General features: G+C 46.8%; 1 protein-coding gene across 1 annotated transcript in view; it reads right to left on the bottom strand.

Moving 5' to 3' along the window:
• Positions 1 to 3,064: 3,064 nt before the first annotated feature.
• The window catches only part of oca2 (oculocutaneous albinism II), a gene marked incomplete at both ends in the record, with an annotated part of 33,729 nt that continues 14,993 nt past the window's right edge, over positions 3,065 to 21,800 (bottom strand). The window contains 13 exons of the mRNA XM_079220751.1: positions 3,065 to 3,152; positions 6,464 to 6,557; positions 6,707 to 6,800; positions 8,084 to 8,188; positions 9,268 to 9,327; positions 9,651 to 9,778; positions 14,112 to 14,220; positions 14,412 to 14,469; positions 14,990 to 15,137; positions 17,326 to 17,458; positions 18,778 to 18,916; positions 20,417 to 20,541; positions 21,028 to 21,084. Of these exons, the coding sequence (XP_079076877.1) occupies positions 3,065 to 3,152; positions 6,464 to 6,557; positions 6,707 to 6,800; positions 8,084 to 8,188; positions 9,268 to 9,327; positions 9,651 to 9,778; positions 14,112 to 14,220; positions 14,412 to 14,469; positions 14,990 to 15,137; positions 17,326 to 17,458; positions 18,778 to 18,916; positions 20,417 to 20,541; positions 21,028 to 21,084 (1,338 nt within the window). The remainder of the gene's footprint in view (positions 3,153 to 6,463; positions 6,558 to 6,706; positions 6,801 to 8,083; positions 8,189 to 9,267; positions 9,328 to 9,650; positions 9,779 to 14,111; positions 14,221 to 14,411; positions 14,470 to 14,989; positions 15,138 to 17,325; positions 17,459 to 18,777; positions 18,917 to 20,416; positions 20,542 to 21,027; positions 21,085 to 21,800) is intronic.

Below are 21,800 nucleotides of genomic sequence, written 5' to 3'. Positions count from 1 at the left end.
GCTCAAAGGAAAGTCAATAAAATATCTGAAGACGAACAACACGTTGCTGCTCGTTATGTCTTTTTATTTTATTTAAAGAGGTCTTTATTAGAAAGTGGGACCAAACATTCACAAAGAACAAAGTGAAAGTGAAGCAAAGGAAGAGCAGAAGCATCACAACCTTTATTGTTCACGTTGGTGAAGTTTAACATGAAATCTTAGACGTGTAAAACCTGAAGTGTAATTTAACGTTCTTCATATTTCATCATTTCTTCTCATGGATCTGAGTCGCGGCTCATTTTACTGTCGAGGAACAGAACTGAGGGTTCGAGCCGCCGGCCTCAGAAGACTGGCTCACATTGAAGCTTCAGTGATGGATCCCTCAGGCGGAGCCTCTAATAGATGAGATGCTCCTTCAGGCTCCAGAGCAACAGCAGACCCAGAGACCGGCTCTCCATGTGGAGCAACAGAGCAACAAGATAACAGAGCAGCAGAGCAACAGAGCAAAAAGATAACAGAGCAACAAGATAACAGAGCAACAGAGCAACAAGATAACAGAGCAGCAGAGCAACAGAGCAAAAAGATAACAGAGCAACAAGATAACAGAGCAGCAGAGCAACAGAGCAAAAAGATAACAGAGCAACAAGATAACAGAGCAACAGAGCAACAAGATAACAGAGCAGCAGAGCAACAGAGCAAAAAGATAACAGAGCAACAAGATAACAGAGCAGCAGAGCAACAGAGCAAAAAGATAACAGAGCAACAAGATAACAGAGCAGCAGAGCAACAGAGCAAAAAGAAAACAGAGCAACAAGATAACAGAGCAACAGAGCAACAAGATAACAGAGCAGCAGAGCAACAGAGCAAAAAGATAACAGAGCAACAAGATAACAGAGCAGCAGAGCAACAGAGCAAAAAGATAACAGAGCAACAAGATAACAGAGCAGCAGAGCAACAGAGCAAAAAGATAACAGAGCAGCAAGATAACAGAGCAACAGAGCAACAAGATAACAGAGCAGCAGAGCAACAGAGCAAAAAGATAACAGAGCAACAAGATAATAATATAAAATATAAAAAGATAAAATTGATAATAAAAGTGACTTTGACTTTGACTTTTGACTTCCCTTCTTCCACCCCCTCACAATAAAAGCCCGAGACATATACACACCTAGCATTCCGCTCAAAGGAAAGTCAATAAAATATCTGAAGACGAACAACACGTTGCTGCTCGTTATGTCTTTTTATTTTATTTAAAGAGGTCTTTATTAGAAAGTGGGACCAAACATTCACAAAGAACAAAGTGAAAGTGAAGCAAAGGAAGAGCAGAAGCATCACAACCTTTATTGTTCACGTTGGTCTCGAACACGAAGCACAGAACAATAAATACGGTGATGTCATCCATTCCGTGACACGGGGACTAAAATCATTGACTTCATTGTGTACACAGTACAATAGATAATATAGAATATAGAACAGTCTACATCTGTTTTATTAATCACTCCACTAACGCTCCAGTCTGATTCATTCACGTTAAAAACATGAACATTAACCTTTAAACATAAAATCCCTTTCACTGGATGTTGTGGCTCCTTTAAACTTTAAAGTATCACAATGTGTGTGAGTCATCAGAGTCGTAAAGTAAACAGATTTAACAGCAGAAAAGAAAGAACGGTCTGACGCCAGAGGAACTAACTGGGATGACACCAGTAGAGGCACCAGTAGAGGCACCAGTAGAATCACCGGTAGAGGCACCAGTAGAGGCACCAGTAGAGACACCAGTAGAGACACCAGTAGAGGCACCAGTAGAGGCACCAGTAGATGCACCAGTAGAGACACCAGTGGATGCACAAGTAGACGCATCAGTAGAGGCACCAGTAGAGGCATCAGTAGAGGCACCAGTAGAGACACCAGTAGAGACACCAGTAGATGCATCAGTAGATGCACCAGTAGAGGCACCAGTAGAGACACCAGCAGAAGCACCAGTAGAGGCACCAGTAGCACCATGGACAGCATTAGGGACCGGGTCCTTTTTCTCCAGGAGGCTCCGCTGGGATCGTATCAGCTCTTCTGAGGAGTTTGTGACTTCGGATTTTTGGATGTTGGATTCAAAAGTTTTGGTCAAAGCTCCTGAGGTTCTGGTCCATGCTGCATTTTAGTCAAAGAAAGTATGGCAGCTGTGCTTCATGTAGTGCCCGTAGTCTGATCGTGGTCTGATCGTAGTCTGATCGTAGTCTGATCGTAGTCTGATCGTAGTCTGATCGTGGTCTAATCGTAGTCTAATCGTAGTCTGATCGTAGTCTAATCGTAGTCTGATCGTAGTCTAATCGTAGTCTAATCGTAGTCTGATCGTAGTCTGATCGTAGTCTGATCGTAGTCTGATCGTGGTCTGATCGTAGTCTGATCGTAGTCTGATCGTGGTCTGATCGTAGTCTGATCGTAGTCTGATCGTAGTCTGATCATGGTCTAATCGTAGTCTGATCGTAGTCTGATCGTAGTCTGATCGTAGTCTGATCGTGGTCTGATCGTGGTCTGATCGTAGTCTGATCGTGGTCTGATCGTGGTCTGATCGTAGTCTGATCGTGGTCTGATCGTGGTCTGATCGTAGTCTGATCGTAGTCTGATCGTGGTCTGATCGTGGTCTGATCGTAGTCTGATCGTGGTCTGATCGTGGTCTGATCGTAGTCTGATCGTAGTCTGATCGTGGTCTTATCGTGGTCAGATCGTAGTCTAATCGTAGTTTGATCGTAGTCTGATCGTAGTTTGATCGTAGTCTGATCGTAGTCTAATCGTAGTCTGATCGTAGTCTAATCGTAGTCTGATCGTGGTCTAATCGTTGTCTGATCGTAGTCTGATCGTAGTCGGATCGTAGTCTGATCGTAGTCTGATCGTAGTCTGATCGTAGTCTGATCGTGGTCTGATCGTGGTCAGATCGTAGTCTGATCATAGTCTGATCGTAGTCTGATCGTGGTCTGATCGTGGTCTGATCGTGGTCAGATCGTAGTCTGATCATAGTCTGATCGTAGTCTGACCGGTCGATCAGGTGACTCGTCACATTCAGACCGAGCTGAATGTCTCTCTGGATGGATCACATGTTCCATCCCAGTCCGATGTGAGTGGCCAGCAGGTAGCACATGCCGATTATACAGGTCATGATCATCATGGGGAACCCTAACCTGTGAGGAGAAGGGAGACAACAGAGTTGTGAATTTAATGTTTGGCACCAAATATGTTCAGAGTATTTAACATTGGGTTCCTCAGTGTCATGAATATTAAACGTGTCCTCAGCTGACTCCAGACCAGCAGATGGTCTCATGTCCTACATGGACACATGGCCGCTCCCGAGGCCAGAGATCTGCCTCCAGTCACAGATCCCTGTGAGGACTCAACCACAAGCAGGGAAGTAAAGCCAGAGGACCGGTGTGATGAGCCGATGATCCAATCACTGAGACCTCACCAAATGAACCAGATAATAACCAGAAAATAAACAGAAAATAACCATAAACCTGCTGGTGTTGGTTCACGTTAACGGTGCTCTTCTTCTATTGACATGAATGACCGGGCGATAAATATAATATATCGCAGGTCTGAACCAAACAGAGAAAGTGAGCATCGAGCTCCAGAAGGTCAACGGGTAGAGTCCCTGACCTCTAGCGTGACCTCAGCTGGAGTTAACGCCCCCTGGTGGCCAATTAAGCAATGATTACACAAGTTCCTTATTTAATACATTTCTGACAGCTGGGAGAAGTTTGTTTCATGAGAGTTTAGGCTCTTGATGTTTCTCTTTGTGATGCTGAATCACAACCACACCACATGAATATATCAATATCAATATCCATCCCAGAAATGGAAAACAACAAAGCTTTGGTTCCACAAACACACAAACCACAGACAGATGATGCAGAAGAAGGTCGACACCGAAAGGCAACGCGCACTAAAGTCATGTGAAAAGCTGCTGTCTGTGTTTATGTGATAATTGCGTGTCGGTGTATATCTTTATTGCTGCAACTATTTATTAATTCAGATGTCTGAAATTATGTCGTTTTCATTTAATCTGCATGTGGAAACGTGTAATTAGTAGTTGAGCTCAGGCTTAATGAGTCTCATTAATAATATTAATAATGATCTCAGCGGCGTGGCGCTGCATTTAGATGGTGATGGACTCACTTCTTGAGTCGCCAACTGAAGTTGCAAAGGTCAGCTGATTATCTTTTGTATTTACACATCAAAGGTTTAAAACAGGATGTGAATAAAGAGAACAAAACTCGAGAAGAGGGAACGGGACACAAACATGACCTTTCACTTCCTGTAAGTTAACCTTTCACTTCCTGTAAGTTAACCTTCCTCGCTTCAGAGGAAACGGCTTTAGCCTCCTGCTAATGTTTGCAAATAACTCCATATTTACACGTTTACAATAATTGCAGCTTCAACACCTGAAGCGCAGACTTCTATACAACCAGAGGAGTCGCCTCCTGGTGGTCAGGAGAGAGAATGCAGCTTTAACACATAAAGCATAGACTTCTATACAACCAGAGGAGTCGCCCCCTGGTGGTCAGGAGAGAATGCAGCTTTAAGACATGAAGCATATACTTCTATACAACCAGAGGAGTCACCCCCTGGTGGTCAGGAGAGAGAATGCAGCTTTATCACATGAAGTATAGACTTCTATACAACCAGAGGAGTCGCCCCCTAGTGGTCAGGAGAGAGAATGCAGCTTTAGCACATGAAGCATAGACTTCTATACAACCAGAGGAGTCACCCCCTGGTGGTCAGGAGAGAGAATGCAGCTTTAACACATGAAGCATAGACTTCTATACAACCAGAGGAGTCACCCCCTGGTGGTCAGGAGAGAGAATGCAGCTTTAACACATGAAGCATAGACTTCCCTTTTCAGATGTTGACGGCTGGTTTTAAACTGTTTAAATACGAAAGAGATCAACTATGCTCGTATTGATGGACTTCAACCTCTTGCATTATTCTGCACCAGATTATGATCTTCAAGGATCAAGGTGGAACAGGGTCAGCAACTGACGTGCAGATGGTGATTTAGTGGTTGAAGTTTTCCTCTCAGTATTCCACCAACAGGAGACTCTGATGTGTATCTCTGTTGAATGACTGTCAACGTTAAGATGGATGGAGCAGAAATCTCTGAACTGGTCCCATAATCAGACGGGTCACCTCTACTGCAGCCGGCATGAGGCCAGAGGCGGAGAGAGAGAGGTTCACCTTGTCAAGGAATACCGTATAATCTTGACTTGATTGCATGTGATGACTCTCTCTGGAAGCACCGATGCAATCTCACCGGCTTCCTTTAGATAAAGCAGAGTCTGAACGAGCAGCGAGCCTCAAACAGAGTGAGCAACATGTTCTACGTTATTTCCCCAGATTACAGCGCAGGCAGTGGGATGGGATTATCCATCCTGACTCATGGAGACACGATAATGGTCCTCTCGCTCTGCATCAGGTCCCATTGTTCAAAACCGTTTGATTCCTTTCCTGGCTGGTGGAACAGGAGTGTTACCATGTGAGGATTCAACAGATCCATTGGTATCTCATGGAAAGTTACTCCTCATGTTTTAGTCCGTTTTTCTAATAAAGTCCAGCAACACGTGTCAATTTCAGTTGATTGCATGAAAACAACAAACAGAGGCGCTCTGGTGGCCCCGCCCCCTTCTGATAGCAACCAGTATATTAGTACCTGAAAATCTAAATGTGGCCGGACTGTTTTTTTCCTCTACTCCCTTCGACATTTTCGAATGCGCTTCCGTGGTCGGAGGAGGTTTCTTAAAACACGTCTTAAGTGGAGGTTTATGCACAGTTGGATACCCAGCATGCACCAAACCGACCATGTTTAGGCATAAAGATTAGAACTTCTCCATTTTTGCACCGAATGACACAGTTTTTTGACTGAAACTCCTTCGTAACACTCAATTCTTTGTTTTATTGTGATTCCGATTCTTTAGGTTCTAATCTTTCCAAAAAGGTGTGTTATTAGTGTGTGGGCTGTTGTTAAGGCCCCGAAGCAAACAGTTTGGGGACCACTCCAGGAGGCATTTTGGGGAATCTGGCTCATATTGCTGGATGTTCATAGTTATGATCAAAATATGTTATACAAGTTTGTTTTTTTTTATATTTAAAAAAATCACAAATACATTCTGAAAAAAATATTAGAACTAATTTGGGGTTACACGTCTACTTCTACTCCCCTCTCTAAAGGCTCCTCCCCTCTAAGGGCTCCTCCCCTCTCTAAGGGCTCCTCCCCTCTAAGGGCTCCTCCCCTATAAGGGCTCCTCCCCTCTCTAAGGGCTCCTCCCCTCTAAGGGCTCCTCCCCTCTAAGGGCTCCTCCCCTCTAAGGGCTCCTCCCCTATAAGGGCTCCTCCCCTCTCTAAGGGCTCCTCCCCTCTAAGGGCTCCTCCCCTCTAAGGGCTCCTCCCCTCCTGACTCGGGGCTCAAAGGGTCAAGTGCATGAAAGAAGGCGGAGCTTACTTGAAGAACTCGATGAAGGAGAAGCCGTAGCCGTGCTGCTCGGCGATTCCTGCGCACACGACGTTGGCCGAGGCTCCGATCAGCGTCCCGTTTCCTGAACATCAGTCAAAAACAAAAAGAAACGTCAGGAATATTTAACCTTCAAAACGATCATTTCATCAGTTCAGTGTCCCGTATATTCACTGAGACACTGAACGTCTCATGGCATAAAAACGAAGATGCTGAAGAAGAAGAGCTGCTCACCCCCGAGGCAGGCGCCCATGGCCAAGGAGAAGATGAGTGGTTTGATGGGCAGGTTCACGTCGGCGTCCTGACTCAGGTTGATGAGGACCGGAATCTGAAGGAGACGCATTGCAGATGATGAACATATATTCAGCGGTGTGAGCGTTAGAAACAGTTTCATAGGCGAAGCTTTCCTGGAAACAGACGTTTGTTTTCACGTAAGTTTGTGTCTTATCCCAGCAAGTAGCCAGTACCCATGAACACAGGGCTCCGTCTACGGGTGATGTGTGATGGGTTTTTACAAGCAACATGCAGCCGGTGATGAGCTGGATCGGAACCCACCAGGAAAGAACTAACACCCCACCATATATATATATATATATATATATATATATATATATATACATATACATATACATACATATATATATATATATATATATATATATATATATACATACATATATATATATATATATATATATATATATATATATATATACATACATACATATATACATATATATGTATATGTGTATATATATATGTATATGTATATACATATATATATACGCATATATACATATACGTATATATATATATGTATATACATATATATACATATATATATATATATATATGTATATGTATATATGTACAGAATGCAGCTTTAACACAATAACTATTCAGACCTGAAGCTGCTGCTTTAAAGCGTTGCGATTGTGACATGTTTACGTTTAGAGAGCCAGGCTAGCTGCTTTTTTGTTAAGGTACGCTAAGCTAAGCTAAACTACGCTAACCACTATTTACTGTACAAACATGAAGGAGGCATCATTCTTCTCATCTCACTCGGAGGAGAAGTAAATAAACATTGAAACTTCTCCTTCTGTTTACATTTCAGAGCTTCTTAATCGATTGATTCATGATTTATTTTTTCTGCTCTGAATCTGAGAAAACAAGCATTTTCTCAGATTCAGCCTATTGTGACAATCAGGATGCTTTTCTTATCAGCTGTGCTCCGACATGAAAATGGATGCCGTTTGAAGTCTTCTGGAAGAATAAATGTTGCATGGGCCTGAAAATATGATAAAATACTCAGAGGATGACCTCGTCAAAGCCTGAACTTCCTTCTGTCAGCTCCTCTCTCGGTCACTTCATCAGCACACCGATCCTCAGAAACATTGATCTGTGCTCAATCTATTGATTGACAGCTGATCAGACAGCTGGAGACACGTTGGTCTGACGGCTGGAAACAGAATCAACTGAAACCTCATCTAGAGAGAACTCACGAGTCCTTTGTGTCTGCTGTGGCAGTGAGGAAGAGAGAGGAGTAGCAGAATGTAGCATTTAGGAGCTAGGAGCTAAGAGCTAGGAGGTAGGAGTTATAAGGCGCCTCACCATGGTGGCCGTGAAGGGAATGTTGTCGATGAGAGACGAAGCCAGAGCCGAGATCCACATCACCAAGATGATGGCGACCGCCAAGCGCTGGTCCTCTGGCACCGACTGGAGGAGACGAGATAATAACTTATTACTGTTGTTATAACACCATGTATGTTCACTATGAGACAAGATAATAACCTATTACTGTTGTTATAACACCATGTATGTTCACTATGAGACAAGATAATAACCTATTACTGTTGTTATAACACCACGTATGTTGACTATATGGTTATCTACACATACATGTATATACACATATATTGTACATGTATTGCGCATACAGTACATATATCCTCATAAGTATCTATTTGTATACTACTGCCAGCAGGCACATTTAAATAAATATAATCTGATTGATTTGGGTGATGAAGCACTTAAAATTAGCCGATACATTTTCCCAACACTGACGCATTTAACTTGTCTGATATATTTGCGACGCTTGTGTCTCGCAGCGGAGGCGGAGTTAAACTGCGTTCACAGCAACAACGTTGAAAATGCGTTGTGAATATTAAGGTCTTGAATTTCTCATACGCACTCATGATCATCTCCTGCTTCTCAGCAGAGAGAAAAAGACGGTTCCTCTGAGTTTATTTGCCATTGTACTGTTAGAACATCGTGGTGTCAGTGCTCCATAATTATACCTTCTGAAGAAGAACGCGCACGATCATTTATCCAGATGACTGACGTCTGGCTAGAATTAACGAGACCGTTTCAGCACGGATCTTCCGTGGAGAAACCGAGTTAGGCTGAGGTCAATTATTTCGCTCATTTAAGCTGGATAATAGAACATTTGCTCGACTTTGTTGAGCCAGGTACGAAGAATAGGGCCCTGGAATAGCAGACCGCCTGTCGGCTGTGATCATCAGCCTCCAGAGTGAACTCAAGCTGACGGCTCATCAATGCTGCCACGCCACGCTCGCATGAGATTATCTCCAGACCCCCAAACCCCAGAAAACCTCCAAACCCAGACCCCAGACTTCCAACCACAGACCCCAGACCTCCAGACCCCCAACCCCCAGAAGACCCCCAGACCTCCAGACCCCAGGCCGCTCACAGGCCGCTCAATTGAACTGAGTGGAACACAACAGGATCAATATGCATGGAATGCAATATCACCTGTTCAGTGGATAGAAACTCACTTTTATAAGCAGCGCCGTCTGTTCTCCAATGTAGTCGATGAGCTGCAGCTGAGCCAGAGCCTGAGAACCAGAGGAGGAGGAGGAGAGAAACACGGAGAGAGATCCAAGAAGAAGACAATATAAATATATATATGTCCAAGAAGACATAAATAGAAAGACATACATATACACATATCTACAATCAGAGGCCTTTCTGATCCTTTATCGTTGTTGGACTACAAGACCAACTCTACTAAACAGAAAGTGTTGGTTGGCCCTAAATTTCTCTTTTCATCTCTTTCATAAACACACATTATTTCCTCTGATCATAAACACACATTATTTCCTCTGATCATAAACACACATTATGTCCTGAGATCATAACGTGGGCTGCGTGTTCGTACCTCCATGAGGACGAAGAGGCCGGCGAAGAAGAGCAGCGTGGCCCACTCCACCCGGTGCAGGATGATCTCAAAGTCCTGCACGTCGGCCAGGACCAGCAGCCACAGGGAGCCCAGGATGGCGATCCAGCCTGGGGGCCACAGCAAGGGTCAGCATACAGGACTCATCATGTTCATTATGGTGGTGTTGTTGTTGTTGTTGTTGTTGTTGTTGTTGTTGTTGTGTTTCTGATGCTTGGTTTCATTGTGCAAACAAAGACATCTCAAAATAAAGTCAGTGGATGATCAGAAACCTCTCAACCTCATTCTGTGCACATGAGGATGGAGGAGGCCGGACGCCTGTGTGAACATTCACACTGTGAACATTCACACTGTGAACGTTCATACTGTGAACGTTCACAGTGTGAATGTTCACAGTGTGAATGTAAACGTGGGTCAAAGAGAATGAAGGTGAATTAATTATTCAAATAAATGTATGAAGGTTGACCATGACCAATTCATAACACGTGTATAAGGGTTTTGTTTCACGTTAATACTGGAGTTATTGATGTTAACTAACAGTTGATTCTGGTTGACAAACAGAAACGCTCCAAACACTTTCACCAGCAACGCAGCGCAGCAACGCAGCGCAGCAACGCAGTGCAACAACGCAGCGCAACAACGCAGCGCAACAACGCAGCGCAACAACACAGCGCAGCGCAACAACGCAGCGCAGCGCAACAACGCAGCGCAGCGCAGCAGCGCAGCGCAACAGCGCAGCGCAGCAACAACGCAACGCAGCAACAACGCAGCAACAACGCAGCGCAGCAACGCAGCGCAGCAACAATGCAGCGCAGCAACAATGCAGCGCAGCAACAACGCAGCGCAACAACAACGCAGCGCAACAACAACGCAGCGCAACAACGCAGCGCAGCAACAACGCAGCGCAGCAACAATGCAGCGCAGCAACAACGCAGCGCAGCAACAACGCAGCAACAACGCAGCGCAGCAACAACGCAGCGCAGCAACAACGCAGCGCAGCAACGCAGCGCAGCAACGCAGCGCAGCAACGCAGCGCAGCAACGCAGCGCAGCAACGCAGCGCAGCAACGCAGGGCAACAACGCAGCGCAACAACGCAGCGCAACAACGCAGCGCAACAACGCAGCGCAGCTCAACAGCGCAGCGCAGCAACAACGCAACGCAGCAACAACGCAGCGCAGCAACGCAGCGCAGCAACGCAGCGCAGCAACGCAGCGCAGCAGTGCAGCAGTGCAGCAACGCAGCGCAGCAGTGCAGCAACGCAGCGCAGCAACGCAGCGCAGCAGTGCAGCAGTGCAGCAACGCAGCGCAGCAGTGCAGCAACGCAGCGCAGCAACGCAGCGCAGCAACGCAGCAACAACGCAGCGCAGCAACAACGCAGCAACAACGCAGCGCAGCAACAACGCAGCGCAGCAACGCAGCGCAGCAACGCAGCGCAGCAACGCAGCGCAGCAACGCAGCGCAGCAACGCAGCGCAGCAGTGCAGCAGTGCAGCAACGCAGCGCAGCAACAATGCAGCGCAGCAACAACGCAGCGCAGCAACAACGCAGCAACAACGCAGCGCAGCAACAACGCAGCGCAGCAACAACGCAGCGCAGCAACGCAGCGCAGCAACGCAGCGCAGCAACGCAGCGCAGCAACGCAGCGCAGCAACGCAGCGCAGCAACGCAGGGCAACAACGCAGCGCAACAACGCAGCGCAACAACGCAGCGCAACAACGCAGCGCAGCTCAACAGCGCAGCGCAGCAACAACGCAACGCAGCAACAACGCAGCGCAGCAACGCAGCGCAGCAACGCAGCGCAGCAACGCAGCGCAGCAACGCAGCGCAGCAACGCAGCGCAGCAACGCAGCGCAACAACGCAGCGCAACAACGCAGCGCAGCAACAACGCAGCAACAACGCAGCGCAGCAACAACGCAGCAACAACGCAGCGCAGCAACAACGCAGCGCAGCAACGCAGCGCAGCAACGCAGCGCAGCAACGCAGCGCAGCAACGCAGCGCAGCAGTGCAGCAGTGCAGCAACGCAGCGCAGCAGTGCAGCAACGCAGCGCAGCAACGCAGCGCAGCAGTGCAGCAGTGCAGCAACGCAGCGCAGCAACGCAGCGCAGCAGTGCAGCAACGCAGCGCAGCAACGCAGCGCAGCAACGCAGCAACAACGCAGCGCAGCAACAACGCAGCAACAACGCAGCGCAGCAACAACGCAGCGCAGCAACGCAGCGCAGCAACGCAGCGCAGCAACGCAGCGCAGCAACGCAGCGCAGCAGTGCAGCAGTGCAGCAACGCAGCGCAGCAGTGCAGCAACGCAGCGCAGCAACGCAGCGCAGCAGTGCAGCAGTGCAGCAACGCAGCGCAGCAGTGCAGCAACGCAGCGCAGCAACGCAGCGCAGCAACGCAGCGCAGCAACGCAGCGCAGCAACGCAGCGCAGCAACGCAGCGCAGCAACGCAGCAACAACGCAGCAACAACGCAGCGCAGCAACGCAGCGCAGCAGTGCAGCAGTGCAGCAACGCAGCGCAGCAGTGCAGCAACGCAGCGCAGCAACGCAGCGCAGCAGTGCAGCAGTGCAGCAACGCAGCGCAGCAACGCAGCGCAGCAGTGCAGCAACGCAGCGCAGCAACGCAGCGCAGCAACGCAGCAACAACGCAGCGCAGCAACAACGCAGCAACAACGCAGCGCAGCAACAACGCAGCGCAGCAACGCAGCGCAGCAACGCAGCGCAGCAACGCAGCGCAGCAACGCAGCAACAACGCAGCAACAACGCAGCGCAACAACGCAGCGCAACAACGCAGCGCAACAACGCAGCGCAACAACGGAGCGTAACAACGGAGCGCAACAACATGTAACAATGTAAGGTAACTTCTCCAAACACTTTCACCAGCAACGCAGCGCAGCAACGCAGCGCAGCAACGCAGTGCAACAACGCAGCGCAGCAACGCAGTGCAACAACGCAGCGCAACAACGCAGCGCAACAACGCAGCGCAACAACGCAGCGCAGCGCAACAACACAGCGCAGCGCAACAACGCAGCGCAGCGCAACAACGCAGCGCAGCAACAACGCAGCGCAGCAACAACGCAGCGCAGCAACAACGCAGCAACAACGCAGCGCAGCAACGCAGCGCAGCAACGCAGCGCAGCAACGCAGCGCAGCAACGCAGCGCAGCAACGCAGCGCAGCAACGCAGGGCAACAACGCAGTGCAACAACGCAGCGCAACAACGCAGCGCAACAACGCAGCGCAACAACGCAGCGCAGCTCAACAGCGCAGCGCAGCAACAACGCAACGCAGCAACAACGCAGCGCAGCAACGCAGCGCAGCAACGCAGCGCAGCAACGCAGCACAGCAACGCAGCGCAGCAACGCAGCGCAGCAACGCAGCGCAGCAACAACGCAGCAACAACGCAGCGCAGCAACAACGCAGCAACAACGCAGCGCAGCAACAACGCAGCGCAGCAACGCAGCGCAGCAACGCAGCGCAGCAACGCAGCGCAGCAACGCAGCGCAGCAACGCAGCGCAGCAGTGCAGCAGTGCAGCAACGCAGCGCAGCAGCGCAGCAGTGCAGCAACGCAGCGCAGCAACGCAGCGCAGCAACGCAGCGCAGCAACGCAGCGCAGCAACGCAGCGCAGCAACGCAGCAACAACGCAGCAACAACGCAGCAACAACGCAGCGCAACAACGCAGCGCAACAACGCAGCGCAACAACGCAGCGCAACAAAGTAGCGCAACAACGGAGCGTAACAACATGTAACAATGTAAGGTAACTTCTCCAAACACTTTCACCAGCAACGCAGCGCAGCAACGCAGCGCAGCAACGCAGCGCAGCAACGCAGCGCAGCAACGCAGTGCAACAACGCAGCGCAACAACGCAGCGCAACAACGCAGCGCAACAACGCAGCGCAGCGCAACAACACAGCGCAGCGCAACAACGCAGCGCAGCGCAGCGCAGCAGCGCAGCGCAGCGCAGCAGCGCAGCAACGCAGCAACAACGCAGCAACAACGCAGCGCAACAACGCAGCGCAACAACGCAGCGCAACAAAGTAGCGCAACAACGGAGCGTAACAACGGAGCGCAACAACATGTAACAATGTAAGGTAACTTCTATACAACCAGAGGAGTCGCCCCCTGGTGGTCAGGAGAGAGAATGGTGGGAAGTGGGACTACAGAAATACGTCATTCCTGCAGCTCTCTATTGCTGCAGATTTTTTTTACCAGGAAACTCTTTTTTAAAAGAGACTAAAACACATTTTCAGATGAAATGTGCAGTCAGTGTTTTCCTGAACTCTCTTCTTCATCACAGGTTTGCAGCTCATGAGCAGATGCAGAGGGCGGCTCGGTCTCCATGTAATTTGCTCGTCAGCCCGTTATTTGGGCTCATTTCCTCCAGAGGACAGAGGAAGCTTCATAATTACACGACCGGACCTCGACCGGACCTCGAGTAAGCTGCTCACCGAGCTCCAGATGGATGCTGGGGACGAAGGAGTTGAGGAAGAACATGAAGATCACCACCGCCAGGACGGACACGCACTTCACCAGCAGCACCGTGTCGGTGATGCTGTGCTGTGGAGGAGAGACAGGTGATGAAGCTTTACACCTTCATCATCTTCATCTACACCTTCATCATCATCATTATCTTCCATTTACACCTTCATCATCTTCATCTTTCATTTACACCTTCACCATCCTTCATTTACATCTTCATCATCTTCATTTACATCTTCATCCTTCTCAGATGAGAAAACACTTCTTACCTTCTTCTGTAGCTCCTGGATGTTTTGCTCCCAGTTCTTGTCCTCTTGGGAGATTTGACTGTCGGATGCACAGAAACATTTTAATTAGCGTTCAAAGCAGAGACAAACGTTCAATTATTATAACTAATAACTCTAAATGATGATGTGATGGAGCCTCCATCAGCTTCATGGACACACGATGAGCTGCTAGGTTTCTCAGCGCTGTGACATGAAGCGTGGGCTTTAACTGCTGTTGGAAAACGAAGGGACGAAAATAGAAACTATTCTTGGACAAAAACATTTTTTTAAATAAAAAACATACAATGTTGTGTTTAAAGCATTGTGTTTAAAGCAGCAATTACATGAGCATCATTCAGCATTAATCAACGATACGATAATAAACTGAATCCTTTGTGCCGGTCACATCATATTTCAGCCGGTCTCCTAAAAGTCACTTCCTCATACAACCGTTATGCATATTATATGTGTGTTCCCCTCGGACACATGTGAGTTGTATGAGAAGTGTTTGGAGACGCTGACTGTAGACTACAGTAACTATAAGCAGCCAGATGGCCATGGAGCGATCAGGTTCCTCTGACCTGTGGAAGGTCTTCATCATGGTGCGCAGCAGACTCTCCAGGTTCAGGACCTTCTGCATCAGGAGGCACTTCACGGCCGTCTCCTCCCGGCTGGCCGGGTTGATCCGCTGAGCCGTCTGCCGCCACACCAGGATCTCGTGCTTGAGTTCTGCAACCGGAGCGAGAGCGTTTAGGTCGAGACCCTTCATGACACGGCCGTACAGTACAGTGTCCGTGGCTCCTTCCACTGAGAGAACAAGATGTCTCGGGTCAATATGCCCCCATCGAGGGACTAGTGCAGCCCATCGAGCGGCTCTAGGAGCGGCGCTGCAGCCGGACGCTGAGGCCAGGGAGGTTGCTAGGTGACCCTGACAGGATCTACCTGGCACAGGGTGGTGGAGGCTTTGTGCTTCCCGAGGTGGGGCCCGGGCGGGAGAAGCTCTACGGGGGGTTGGGGTCTACAGATGGGCCGTCGGTCTTCAGCCTGAAGCTCAGCGGGACGCTAACGGCCGCTAACAGCCGCTAGCAGCCGCTAACGGCCGCTAACGGCCGCTAACAGCCGCTAACAGCCGCTAACGGCCGCTAACGGCCGCTAACAGCCGCTAACAGCCGCTAACAGCCGGCTACCAGCTCCTTCAATGGGAGCTCTGCTGCTCTCTGCTCTAACGATCGCCTGCTGAGCATCTCCCTGTGCATTGTGGGTGAACACTGGTGAGCACTGAATGTTTTGCTGGGAGAATTCCAAGAAGACAATTTCACACAAATAACCCGTTTGTAGCACTGTGCTCGTTATCTGCACCTCCAGAGGGTCGTGTGCAAAGACCTCCAGCAGCCAATAGTCCAACGGTGGACTCTGGACTATGTGGACAGCAGAGGTCTGGAGGGACGAGCAATGAATGGATCCTTAATTATATATATATATATATATATATATATATATATATATATATATATATATATATATATATATATATATATATATATATATAAGAACTGCAGTGTTTGTCATATTCACCATCAACTGGTAGCTTATTAGCATGCATATGCTGCTAGTTTCAGCAGCATATTAGAAAAATATATTTGGTTCTTTATTAGTCACCGGGTCGGATTATGAGACCTGCAAAATGCACAACCGCTTCTTATACGTCTTCATGGTTTGTAAGCCTCTGTTTGTAGTTGTTATGAGTCTCTTTGAGGTTGTTATGAGTCTCTTTGAGGTTGTTTGTGTCTCTTTGAGGTTGTTATGAGTCTCTTTGAGGTTGTTTGTGTCTCTTTGAGGTTGTTCTGAGTCTCTTTGAGGTTGTTTTGAGTCTCTTTGAGGTTGTTTGTGTCTCTTTGAGGTTGTTATGAGTCTCTTTGAGGTTGTTTGTGTCTCTTTGAGGTTGTTATGAGTCTCTTTGAGGTTGTTTGTGTCTCTTTGAGGTTGTTCTGAGTCTCTTTGAGGTTGTTTTGAGTCTCTTTGAGGTTGTTTGAGTCTCTTTGAGGTTGTTTGTGTCTCTTTGAGGTTGTTATAAGTCTCTTTGAGGTTGTTATGAGTCTCTTTGAGGTTGTTTGAGTCTCTTTGAGGTTGTTTGAGTCTCTTTGAGGTTGTTTTGTGTCTCTTTGAGGTTGTTATGGGTCTCTTTGAGGTTGTTATGAGTCTCTTTGCGTGACATTTTGAAGGGCCCTTTTACTGCGTATTGATAGGAAGTTGTTGTACTTTAACTATTATTATTATTTGTATTATTATTATTATTATTAGTCATGCTACCTGTAGACTATTCTTATGTAAAAAACACATTTAGACATAATATTGTAATATTTATGTTCTAAAATCTCAGAAGTTGACGATTAATTAAGAATTCAGGAGATATTTTAATTAATTATAAAAGCGACTTCCCTCTTCTACCACTGAAGGAGAATGAAAGCTGTGATCTCAATGAACCAAAGAGACTCCAGACGTCTGTTGAGTTCACTACGTGTGAAGGCTTTAAATAAGGAAGCCTGTGTGGGTCAAACGCAGTGAATTAGTTATGAGATACTCATTTAGAGTCATTTTAACACTTAACTCTAATACATATATTTATATAAGGAGGAATGGCTTTTATTGAGGGGATCGTCATTCAACTACAACTTATTATTATTAATAAGCAGGAATCTGGAGGTTATTGAGGGGAAACTATACATTAATGGACCAGCAGTTGCATGACATTATCAAGCATAATAAGGCATTAATAAGTGATGTATATGACTAATAAAGAGCAGAATATGCTCATAAGCAACCAGTTGATGGTAAGTATGAGGACATATCAGTCATCCAGAGGCCACGATGGAGGTGTGGCTTCATACTCTTCATCACATTACTCGTCTTCACTCACCGACTATTTCGATGGACTCCTTGTTGTAGAGCTTCTTGTTCCAGTAGAGCAGCCGCAGGAAGGGGAAGGAGGTGAGCAGCACCAGGCAGATGCCCAGCGACATGTAGCCGGTGAAGCTGGCGAAGTCGATGCCCTGAGGGAACGAGAGAGGAAGACCACGCGTTATTCACCTGGGGTTAGGGTTAGAGAACCCTAACGTTAGGGTTAGGGTTCTCTAACCCTAACCCTAACCCTGGCTCTAGTGAGGGAACAAGAGAGGACGTCTGGCGACAGAACGGTTCATCCTCTGAGACCAAGAGAGCCGCGATGCCGTCGTTACAATAATCACAGTCTGGTGCTTGATGGCAGAGAGTAGAGGCTCAGAGGCTTTCTGTGAGTTTACAACTGAGAGATAATGAGAAGCAAGGAGTTTGATGGTTGCACACAATAAAGAGGGCTTACAATATAATAATAATTGATAATTGCATCCTTAAATTGTTTTCATCAGCACCGAATAGTTTGGCACGAGCCTCGCCTCACTTCCTGTAATGAAGCGTTTCATCAGCGTGTCCTTGAGTGACATCACCTCCAGGATTTAACATTCTCAAAGCCTCCGATGTCATGCCGTTAAGATGCTTCCAGTGATTCATAACTGCTGCTTCTCCGGGAGGAAGATACTCAGAAAGTGGTTGATGGTGACCTCTGCAGGATCCAGAGGCTGCAGCAAGGCTCAGATTACAGAGAGAAAAGGGACTGGAACCAAACATGTAGCATAATATATGTTTATATATGTTTATATATATATATATATATATATATATATATATATATATATATATATATATATATGTATAAAGTTAATTAAAACAAAAACTAAATAATGTATATAAATATATATAGTAGTTAGTAGTATGGTAGTTTATATATTATTACATACGCAACCTTCTGGCTGAAAGGTCGTAGTTTGTGATCATTCTTGGAAGGCATTGCTCCGCACCGGCTCGGCCTCTGCAACGTCAAATCGTTCAGAGGCAAGAAACCGGAGAGCAAACCACAGAAGAAGAAGTGTCTGCTGCAGCGCCTTGGTTGTGGTCGTCAGCTGTTCGTGTCTCAGAGCCGAAGTCCAGACCGGCTGGAGATCCGTCTGGCAGCGAGAGCCGCCAACGACCCCAATGCATCCAGAGAGGTGGTGAGGCTTAGCATGCACCATGCTACACACACACCTGACACACAGCTGAACACACCTCACAGCTGGAGCATCCCCCCCCCCCCCCCCCCACACACACACACACACACACACACACACACACACAAACACACACACACACACACAAACACACAAACATGCGGCAGATCAAAGGCTAGAACCGAACCACCTGTGCGGCTCCACCAGGTGTTTCCTCCTCTGGAGGCGTGGCGAGCTTCGCGGTGTGCTGATAGGTTACTGCGGTGAAGAGCTGAGGGAGGACCTACCTCTTTGCGCAGCGCCTGGTTGGACACGATGATCACGTTGGGCGGGTCTCCCACCGCCGTGGCGGCGCCTCCAATGTTGGTGAAGATCACTTCTGCAATCAGGACGTGTCGGGGGTCCAGATTGAGGACCTCGCACAACCTGCAGGGAGACAGAGATGAGGTGAGACAACCACCAGAGTGCATGATGGGTACTGGAGGATGGAAGGCTCTTTAGCATCGTGGTGAACAGGATTCACAGCCTGCAGTCCGGGAGCTAACAAGAGCGGTTTGACCCGGATCGGTGTTATTCATTCGCTTCAATCAAACGTCTTTCTGACCTCCTGCTGAGGACTTAATGGCAGCTCCAGAGACGAGATAACGAGGGAGAGACGGAGCTGGGCGGTTCACAACCACAGGAAATTACAGCTTCAGCCGCACTTCTGTCTCACAAATCTGGAACATATTTATTTAAGAGAGGAAGTTGTGATTTATCGACTGATTAACCAATAGAAAACCAACCTATTTTAAGCCTCTGCTCGAAAATGTCATCCCCAAACTAAAAAGGGTGTATCTCTGCAACCACTAGGGCTATTTACATAATGTTGGTTATAATAAAAGGTACACATGTGAGATGTGAAAAGGTTTCAGGTCCGCCTAGAAAGAAATCACTTTCACGATGATTATTTCTTTGAAATGATGCAGCTGTAAGGTCCAACTCTAACCCAAATCATAGCTCAATATGTGAACATTCTCTAACCCAAATCATAGCTCAATATGTGAACATTCTCTAACCCAAATCATAGCTCAATATGTGAACATTCTCTAACCCAAATCATAACACAATATGTGAACATTCTCTAACCCAAATCATAACACAATATGTGAACATTCTCTAACCCAAATCATAACTCAATATGTGAACATTCTCTAACCCAAATCATAGCTCAATATGTGAACATTCTCTAACCCAAATCATAGCTCAATATGTGAACATTCTCTAACCCAAATCATAACACAATATGTGAACATTCTCTAACCCAAATCATAACTCAATATGTGAACATTCTCTAACCCAAATCATAGCTCAATATGTGAACATTCTCTAACCCAAATCATAACACAATATGTGAACATTCTCTAACCCAAATCATTACACAATATGTGAACATTCTTTAACCCAAATCATAACTCAATATGTGAACATTCTCTAACCCAAATCATAGCTCGATATGTGAACATTCTCTAACCCAAATCATAACTCAATATGTGAACATTCTCTAACCCAAATCATAGCTCAATATGTGAACATTCTCTATCCCAAATCATAGCTCAATATGTGAACATTCTCTAACCCAAATCATAGCTCAATATGTGAACATTCTCTATCCCAAATCATAGCTCAATATGTGAACATTCTCTAACCCAAATCATAGCTCAATATGTGAACATTCTCTAACCCAAATCATAGCTCAATATGTGAACATTCTCTAACCCAAATCATAGCTCAATATGTGAACATTCACTAACCCAAATCATAGCTCAATATGTGAACATTCTAATAATAATATTAATAATACATTTTGTTTGCATAGCGCTTTACGTTGTAAAAACAAACAATAGAAGCAACAACAATAGTACTTACACCTGATTCCAGACTCACCTGATGGTCACAGGGGTGAAAAGCATCATCGTGGTCACGTTGTCCAGGAAGGCCGACAGGATGGCGGCGATGAGGCAGAGGATGATGATCATGGGCCACACTCTTCCTCTGGCCAGCTGGTAGGCCTTCAGAGAGAAAGAGAGAGAGAGAGAGAGAGAGAGAGAGAGAGAGAGAGAGAGACCCCATCACCTTCTGACTCTCTTCAGCCGCTCAGAGCATCCAGTCAAACAGACCTTATGTTTGTTCACTCGCTTTGTTCTCAGTGTGTCTCTTTTTAGTCATTTTGAGTCTCTTTGTAGATATTTTGAAGATGTTTTGTGATACTTTGTAGTCATTAAGTGTCTCTTTGTAGTCAATATGTGTCTCTTTGTAGTCATTAAGTGTCTCTTTGTAGTCATTAAGTGTCTCTTTGTAATCATTAAGTGACTCTTTGTAGTCATTAAGTGACTCTTTGTAGTCATTAAGTGACTCTTTGTAGTCATCACGTGACTCTTTGTAGTCACTAAGTGTCTCTTTGTAGTCATTAAGTGTCTCTTTGTAGTCATTAAGTGTCTCTTTGTAGTCATTAAGTGTCTCTTTGTAATCATTTGAGTTTCCTCCGTGAGACTCACCTTCACAGCGCAGTAGTCAAAGAAGCCGGTTTCTGAGAAGATGGCCACCAGCACCATCTGGAACACACAGGACGCAGGCGCTTATAGACAACAACAACAACACACAACATCAACTCAACACACAACAACACACAACAACAACAACTCAACACACAACAACACACAACAACAACACACAACAACAAAACCCACCAGGTCGCCAAACTTCAAGCGTGTCTTAAAGACATCAAAACCTGGATGACCTGCAACTTCCTGCTGCTGAACTCGGACAAGACTGAAGTTATTTTACTCGGACCAGAACACCTCAGAAATCAAGTATCTGATGATATGGTTTCTCTGGATGGCATCGCTCTGGCATCCACCACCACCGTAAGGAATCTCGTAGTTATTTTTGACCAGGACCTGTCCTTTGGCTCCCACGTGAAACAGATCTCAAGGACCGCCTTTTTTCACCTACGGAACATCTCAAAGATCCGGCACATCCTGTCTCAAAGCGATGCAGAAACATTGATTCACGCATTTGTTACCTCAAGACTGGATTACTGTAACTCCATATTATCAGGCTGCTCCGGTAAATCCCTTGGATCTCTCCAACTGATCCAGAATGCTGCAGCTCGTGTACTAACGAGGATGCGGAAGAGAGATCACATTACTCCTGTACTAGCTGCTCTCCACTGGCTTCCTGTAAGATCTAGAATCATATTTAAAATCCTTCTCCTTACCTACAAAGCCTTAACTGGTGATGCCCCATCAAATCTTAAGGACCTTATAGT

This window comes from Taurulus bubalis (genome assembly GCF_910589615.1).
Source record: "Taurulus bubalis genome assembly, chromosome: 7".
Classification (NCBI taxonomy): Eukaryota; Metazoa; Chordata; class Actinopteri; order Perciformes; family Cottidae; genus Taurulus; species Taurulus bubalis.
This window is presented reverse-complemented; position numbering and strand designations above follow the sequence as displayed.